At 40.2% G+C, this 8,149-nt stretch overlaps 1 protein-coding gene across 3 annotated transcripts; it reads left to right on the top strand.

The window, feature by feature from the left end:
• The first annotated feature begins 298 nt into the window (after positions 1-298).
• LOC102041886 (inner centromere protein B-like) lies at positions 299-7,757 on the top strand. Of its 3 annotated transcripts, none has more exons than XR_004081589.1 (7): positions 299-474; positions 1,452-1,591; positions 1,892-2,084; positions 2,635-2,799; positions 3,493-3,599; positions 4,336-4,500; positions 7,059-7,757. XR_004081589.1 is itself a non-coding variant. In XM_031055761.1 (6 exons), the coding sequence occupies exons 2-5, from the start codon at positions 1,548-1,550 to the stop codon at positions 3,592-3,594; spliced, it is 504 nt and encodes a 167-aa protein (XP_030911621.1). In that variant the 5' UTR covers positions 300-474; positions 1,452-1,547; the 3' UTR covers positions 3,595-3,599; positions 7,059-7,757. The 3 variants fall into 3 exon arrangements, 1 of the variants encoding a protein (XP_030911621.1); XR_004081588.1 differs by having other exon boundaries at positions 4,304-4,500; XM_031055761.1 differs by lacking the exon at positions 4,336-4,500 and having other exon boundaries at positions 300-474.
• The last annotated feature ends 392 nt before the right edge of the window (positions 7,758-8,149 follow it).

Here is an 8,149-nt window from a genome sequence, read left to right as displayed (position 1 = left end):
GCCGAGGTTGTACAGGGAGTGGGATAACAATGAAACAGGCAAATCAAATTCAATCTAACATTTGAGTCCATACACTGTTCATGTTCACTTTTGCTAGTATTGACTTCCCAAGTGCCCTCAGACTGGAACTGAGCTTTGGCCAAAGAATTTGGCGCTAGCTTATAGAAACTTATTCTGGTTTTGATCTCTGATATTTTACTTAAAAGTATTAGGGCTTTTTACTGTTAAAGTACCTATAGATGTGCATAATCTATATCTGTCTATTATTATTTCATGTTGTCCCTAGCTCATTTATGCACTTCCCTTTTCTGATTCAGAATAAAGGAGCACAAGGATCAAGCAGATCTGGCTAAGCTGGAAAAGAGAAGAGAAGGGGAACGAATACAGCAATCAAGCCAATTGTACCAACTGGAAATTCAGAGAGATAAAGAGAAGGATCAGGAGAAAAAAGTTGAATTCCAAAGGCACCATCATGTAAATAGCAGGAAAGCAGACAGTTCAAAATATGTATTTCACCTTGACTGTGATGGTTGGACTCAGCCCACAAATAAACAGTATTGTGGGTAACAGGGTCTTTGCTGACAGCTTTAGTAGCCTGGGATCAAATGTCTACCCTGCCAGTTGCAGGCCATGTCTTTGTGCTTTTGAGAAAGACCTCTTGGAAGTTTTAATGAGGCACCTGAGCTTTGACTGGTTTACAATGGAAAAGTCTGCTAGAGTCAGCAAGGAGATTGTCCTTGACTTGAGAACTGGATTTAGGTTCCATGTACTTGCTCTAAGTCCATTTTTCTTTGTTAGGGAGAGGGAATAGCCTGAGTATGACAATATCTTATAAACTTGATGACCTGAGTTCTGTTTCCCTGCCAATACCTGCTTGAGCAGGGAAACTGAAGTAGAGGTACTGTGATGATTCACTACCATGTGAGGGAGTAAAAGGAGAGAATTTCCACTAAAACCCTACTTGCTTTTTTTCCTTTCATACTCCTCACCCTAAGTACACAAATTTCCCCCCATTTCCCCCCAACCTTGTACGTGCAACAAAAGCTATACATACTGCCAAGCTGTACAAGAGCCATTTCTGAGTGATTACAAAATGCCTTATTTTGATAGTCTACAGACTTACTGTTCAAGCTCTTCAGAGTCTGCACCGTATGAATGATAGACAGGATGGGAACAGTACAGCTGGAGCCACTGGGAATGTAGAGGAGAGAATATAAAGAAGCTATAAGCCCAGAGCTGCAACCACATACTAATTTTACTTTTGCTGTGGTTTGTGAAAAGTAGATAATAAAAATTTTCTTTTATGTCTGGGTTTCTATCTTCTGTAAAGAACTTCTCATGTAAAGAACTCCTTATTACTGGCTAGCCTGAAGTATTTGCTAGAATTTGTTTTTAGTTCATGTTTCCAAAATCTAGTTCTACATGAAAATAAATGTTTTCCATTTAAACAGGAATATGTAGCTGAACAGAAAATATTTAAAGCTGAAGAGAAACAAAAAGAAGACAAAGATGATGATCGGATTAAGGCTTATATTAAGGAAAAAGAAATGATGGCTGATCTGACAAGAGAAAAAAATGCAGAGACTAACAGGTGAGTCCAGGGATAATTTTCAGTGATAAGATTCAAACTTGCAATTTCATTTTCATTTTGTGACAAACAGTGTTCTCAGTTGTTATATCATTGAGATCAGAACTTTGATGCAAGCAAGTTTTCTGTAATTAAAACTTGGAGTAGAAAGTGCAGAAAAAATGCCTACCAGTTCTAGCTGTAATTGGTGCTGTTGGGGTGGACGTAGGATTGCTGGTGTTATTAGAAGCAACAGGTACCAATTGCCTCTGGTAATCTGAGCAGATGTCCTGGGATGTTACAGTATCTCATGTTCTCCTGCAGGATGATAGAGAAGCATAAAGACAAAGCTTTTGAACAATTAAATGCACAGATGAATGAGAAATTTAAGATTGAAGATGATCGTCTTGCTAGAGGAGCTGCAGAGGTAGAACTTGAGTACCAAATAAAAAATAAAGAGAAAGAAATGAAAAAAAAGGCTGTCCTTGAATCCATTGAAGAAAACAGAGTCACTGTGGTAAGAAATGGGGGCTGTCCTTGTTCCTTTTTCTGTCACACACTTGTACGTAGGAATAGTGTTTGGAAATGCCAGTTTCAAGCACAGTCTGGAGTGAGACACACATGCACGTTCTCACCAGTTGGTTTTTAATTAATCATCTAGAATTTTAAAACTAAATCCTTAAGAAGGGTGCAGGCAGCATATATGGTGATCCTCTCTTCAAAAAAATTAGACTGGGAAGGCTCTGTAATTTGTAATTTGTACAAATTGCACTGCTTACCCCAGCTGAGGAGTCTGGCCCAGAGCACAGCTGGTGACTCTGGTGCCATGCATCAGCAGGCTTCAGCAAGTCTGCTGCCACCTTTCCTGGAGTCCCCTGTCCCTTTCCCCCTTCTGTGTCGGGCACACCTCTGCCAGGGCTGCTGGAAACCCTGGGCTTGGGCACTGGCCAGCCACAGTGACCGTGCTGATCGGAGCGCTGATTCATGGCTGCTTCTGCACAGAGATACAACTTCCAGCTGAGCAGGCCAGCTCCTTGGTTAACTTCTGTGTGTTTTGTGAACTACAGATGAAGTTGAAAGAGGAAAAGGAGAGACAGGAGAAAGAAGAGGATGAGAAGGATCGTAATCAGTGGATGACAGAAAATGACGTCTACTTGGAAATGGAAAAAGCCAAGAAACAAAGACAGCGTGATGCAAACATGGAAATACAGAAATTTCAGCTCCAGCAAATGGTAAATAGAAGAAATGTATACTGTCAGCCCCTTCAGAAAGAAGCACACTTCTAAATTCATAGTACTAGACCTCTTGGACAGAAGAAAAGAGGGGGGTGAGAGAGAGAGAAAGGTTGCTGTGGGTGTGATGTACGTATTTTGTTTGGTTTGGTTTTTACCTGTGTGCACTGCAGCTCTTGATGTTGGAGAGGTGACTGACTGTATCTATGGGCCACAAGAGGCTTGTTTGTGGAGTGAGAAGGTTACTGCTGAAAAATTGACAATGCATGATACACATTTCAGAGGTTTATGGGTCTCCTCTTGGAGCAGTAGAACAGAAGCCTCTTCCAGGTGCACTTGGCCCATATGAGTCAGGGAGGATTACTGTGAGGGCTGGTAATAAGAGATCAACAATGACAAATTACATCCTATCCTGTGTCATTAGGACATTTTTTCAACCATGCACTGCTGTCCTCTTGTAGCTTCTGGGCAGGTCACCAAAGAGCAGCAGCTAATGCTGATGTTCACTCAGCTGTTCAATGTACCCTTTCTGGGGAGATAAGGCAGGGGAAAGAAGTGGGGAGGGATGATAAATGCCAAGTTTCAGCTAAGGATGCCATAGACCTTCTGTAAGCTTTTACCCTCTCTCAGCTTTACAGGATGATGATGTTGAGAACAAAATACTAAGCTTTGTTATTCCCTTTTCTTCATCAGGCTGAAAAGCAGGCAAGAAAAGAGCAGGAAAAGCAAGCAGAATTGGACTACAATGCTCAGAGAGAGGCTGCTTTCCATGGGGATCGAGCATTTCGGAGATAAAGGCAGTGAGTAACTGAATCCGTGCCATTACTGGATGTAACTTCTATTCTCTCCAAACATTAAAGGAAGGAACAAGATGTGGGCTTCCTAATTAGGACAACTGCAAGAATGGTGGAGTGGATAACCTGCAGTACTAAAACCAGTAAAAATTGGGGAGGGGGTGGGTGAAGATGGTTGATGCAATGCCTTCCTGCCTTGTACATAAGCCCCCAGCTTGCTCAGGACCGAGAAAACACTTGGCATTTTGCCATGACTTCTAAAGCCTGCTTTGGCCCTCAAAGCTCTGCCTGAGGGCAGGGCCAAGAACTCTCCTCAGGGCCAGCACAGACTGTTATTGTCTTGGTCAGTCCTGCTGTGGTCTGGGTGGCTGCACTCTTTGGATAGAAGAACATGGCTGGGTGGAGCTGACTGACTCTGTACCCATGTCAATTAGCATGGCCCATTATTCTGTTATGTGAGCCAAAGCACACAAAATAGAAACAATGAAGACTTGTTTCAAAACCTCACTTCTGACCTAAAGTAAAAGACTAACATTGCTGCACTATCAACCAGAAGTCACACAGAATTTTCTCCAATTATCTTGGAGTAGTTAATTTTGAAAATTACATATTACAAAAAGAGACGTGGCAATTAACTTGTGAAATTGTCCCTCAGTACTTTTTTCCTTTGTTCACTAATGAAAAATTTATTTCCCTTCTCTCTGAGCCAGTGCTCATTTTATTACATCAAGCTTTTTTTCAGCAAGCAGAAAGAATGGAAACTTTTCTAAAAGCCTTTTGATGGCAGAAGCTGGAGCCTTAAGAAGTATTGACTACAGCAGGAGTGGTGCTGAAACCTGCAGAGCTCAGTAATGCTCCAAATGAATCCCTAAGTGCAAATTTGCACATGCTCACTACTATGCAATTGGTGAGTTCAATGGGTTTTTAGTCCACTTCCACAGCAAGAAACAAGGTGGATTGCAGCCTCATTTCCTACTCAGCTTCCAGAAATGTCCTGTTCTGCAGATTACATACATCTACATTTGAAGTCTACAGCCTGCTTCCATCAGGCCTCTACTCCTTTTACTTTGAACATCTTCAGAAAACCCATCAAACCCATTAAACTCCAGTACCAGAAAACAACTCTTATTACAGTACAACCTAGAATAAAGTGGGAATTATGCATATTTTTAAAGCATGTTGGCTAAATATAGATTTAGTTGCCCAAATTCAGCATGAAAAAAATCCAGCAGCAATCATGATCTCATTAATTCTATTGACTCTGAGATGCACATATTTTGTATGCTTGTTTTAAATAACTAATTCTAATTAGTAATTTTCTGTAAAACCTCTGTAAAGCATAGCATGATGACACTAGATCAGAATGGCCAGAGGTGGTGGAATGTTGCTGGTAAAAGGTGTCCTGTGTAAGGCAGGAGGCTGGTCTAGTTGCTCACCAGAGTCCTTTTCAGCTGCCATTTAAAGATAGGGAGATTAAAATACAGGGAGATAAACTGCAGCTGATAAGAAAAGAAACTGTTGACCTTGGAGAACCTACTCATTGAGAGGTACCTCTCATTTAATGGCTAAGGTCACTCTTGTGTAGTTATTAGCTGGAGTCATCCTTCCTGAAGGTATTTAGATGTGTAGATGGTGCTTAGAGACATGGATTAGCTAGTGCTGGACTTCAGTACTGGGTGAACAGCTGAACTTGATCTTAAATGTCTCCTCCAGTCTGAATTCTATAAAGTTTTAATTAAAACCTAGCAAATCAGAAAATGCTTTGAGAAATAATTTGACTAGTAAACTCTAATTATTGGTTTTGTTCAAAAAAGCATCCTCTCAGATATTGTTCTGCTTCAGGACATTGCAGGAGGTGAGAGTCATGATAGATATTAGCCTTATTTGAAGACCAAGACCTTAGAAATGCAAGGCAACTCCTCAGAGACTGAAACTGAGACCTTAAGTCCAACTGCATTTTTTCCACACTTGATCCAATTCTGGAAATAGAACAGCAACTTGTTTGAACATGTGTGCCTCCAGTGTCTAACATGGCACTCTCCCAACAGTATTTCAGCTCACACCTGTGGGGCAGTGCACATGTAAGAGTACTGTTCTCATGGGTCTAATACAACTCCTACCTGGGAAATGGAAGAGAACAGCTCTCTAAAATGCCTAATATCCTAAGGGAATTTGAATTAACTAACTGTGCAGTTCTTTACTGTTAGGTAGTGTTCCAGGTTGGACTTACTAGGTCTGTGCAAGTTCTTTTTGCATGTCTTTGCTAACAATTAGCTTTGAGGACGTTTGAAGAGGATACATACCTGGAAACAAATGGCCCACAAACAGAAGAGCTGGCACCATGGGACTATTAAGGATGAACATTTTCACATCCCAATACAGACTTGCTCTATACTTCTGAAAAAGAAAAAAAAATCTTTTCAAAGCTTTCTTGAAACATGTTCCCTGTCATGTTAGGTCAAATAATTTACTGTTTCAACAGCTAAATTCTTTCAGATGTCTGTTATTAACTTAGGCCTTCCTGTTACCTCTTGAATGGAAGAGTGCTGCAGCTAGTCTGTAATCTTCCTCCTTGTTCTGGCAGTGCATCCTTGTTTCTGATACTGATCTTCCTTCCTGTTCTGGAGGGTATTTTTGAGAGACAGAAAATTCACTACCTCTAAAAAGCATGCAAAAATCCCCATAATCAGTGAAGGCTAAGATGGTAGAGGGAGGTAAAGGTGACAGATTAGAGAACACCATATGAGATATTTTCTTTGGAATTATCTTAATTTTTTTCTGTTTAGACTAAGTTGTGGTATAGGCTTTGTTAAGCCTGTAATGTGTGAAGTCATTGCTTTCATACTACTGCACTCCCATCACTTTAACCTAAATTTCTTTTTGTTTTGGTATATCATATTTTTTTTATTACTAGATATTTCAGTGATACATGAATGGTTCAAATCTGTCCTCTGATCTGGTAAACCAGTCTCTAGTAAGCAGTCTTAAAGCAGAGCTGTTTGTTGCTTGCTGACACTATTTTCTATAAACCAGCACAGCACTTTGTTTTTCTGTGGATTGTCTCAGCTCCAATACATTATCCAGAGAAATTAACAGTTCTGGTGGGTACTGAAGGGCTTTAACATCAGCACGGCAGGTCCAGGAAAATTCAACACTGCATCTCTGATAACACAGTAATTGCACACACACCCCCCCACAAGAAGTAGCATCTGGACTGACTCCTTTTCTGTGTAAAAGGAAAATAAGCAAAGATTAGAAAGAAAAAGCAGCATGTACTGAAGTGTGTGTTACTGAGCAGACCAAGAAAAATCCAACAACTGGCACAGTGCACAAGGGCAAAGTTTGGAACTATCTTTGGTAAAGCTTATAAGTATTTCTGCATTAGTTTCAGCTACAATCTATCAGTGCATATACAAATAACAAAAGCTACTAATTATACACTTAAACTGTTTCTTTTTTCTTTAGAAACACATTTAACCACTACAGAAGCATCTACAAAGGAGTAAGAAGCTAGCCACTCACTCCTTCCAAGTTCTGTATGCCTGCAAAACCAATCAGTGCCCAAGAGCAGAAGCTAACTGTGGACCAAGTTACAAGACATGCTATTTGCTGCAACCTGCCTATAATGCAAGCTCAAGAAACAAGTGCCATAGCTTGCAACTGTACTTGAACTAGTCTAACTTTATTATGGAACAAAGCAGTATTCTTTTCAGAAAGTCAAGTGGTAACAGCCAAAGGTAAACTGTCAGTTCATCTGTACTGTACTCCTTGAATATTCCTGGGCCTCCAAGCTTAACTCAAACCTTCTGTTTTGACTTGAAAAAAAATCTTACTCAACAAATAGAATTGGATACATCTGTGTGTAACAATACAATTCATGTTGACTGTACCTTTTTTTGGTGACAGTTTTCTACTTACTTTTACTTTGGAGAATGCAATGAAAGGTAGAAACAGTATCTTGAGAAGTTGTGGCATTGTCTGAGTCTTTTAATCCTTTATGGGAGATGTCTGCAGCAAGACTGCATCCAGCACTCCAGCTACCCTGACTACAGGAAATGGGAAAAACACTTTCCTGTCATCTCCTAAGCACTCTGCGGCCAACCAGCCGGGCTGTGATGCTGCTGTAGGTGACTTTTTGATTAAAAGTTGCTTTTTCACTCAGTTCCAAAGTGACTGTAAGCTGTGTTCATTCCATTTATGTTCAGACTGAGCAAACAGTTCTTTAGGGAAAACTATGCTGCTTCACATTCAGACACACACACAAAGACTTGTATTTTTTTCAAGTAAAAGCCCATAGTTGGCAACAAGCAGAGTTTGCAATTAGACACTAGGCCAGCTTCATTACATAGCTGCATTTTTACATGTTACAATATAAACATAATAGACTGTCATTTGCCATTCTGTTGTAGAAATCCTTAATTGCACCAACTGACACTATCATCTAATGTAATGTGGAATAAAAATCTAACTTCACATCTTCAGTAAAAATTTAGTGATCTTGGCTTAACTGAGGAGGTAATACCCTGAGATCAGATCACTCTGCCTTGTAAATCTGT

The sequence above is a fragment of the Geospiza fortis genome, unplaced genomic scaffold (assembly GCF_000277835.1).
Source record: "Geospiza fortis unplaced genomic scaffold, GeoFor_1.0 scaffold112, whole genome shotgun sequence".
NCBI lineage: Eukaryota > Metazoa > Chordata > Aves > Passeriformes > Thraupidae > Geospiza > Geospiza fortis.
This window is presented reverse-complemented; position numbering and strand designations above follow the sequence as displayed.

What these genes read in the sequence shown, in the direction of transcription:
- LOC102041886 (XM_031055761.1), top strand. Translation starts at nt 1,548, where the DNA reads ATGATGGCTGATCTGACAAGAGAAAAAAATGCAGAGACTAACAG. An exon ending in AAAAATGCAGAGACTAACAG is followed by an intron (nt 1,592 to 1,891) that starts GTGAGTCCAGGG and finishes GTTCTCCTGCAG; the next exon opens with GATGATAGAGAAGCATAAAG. An exon ending in AATTTCAGCTCCAGCAAATG is followed by an intron (nt 2,800 to 3,492) that starts GTAAATAGAAGA and finishes TTTCTTCATCAG; the next exon opens with GCTGAAAAGCAGGCAAGAAA.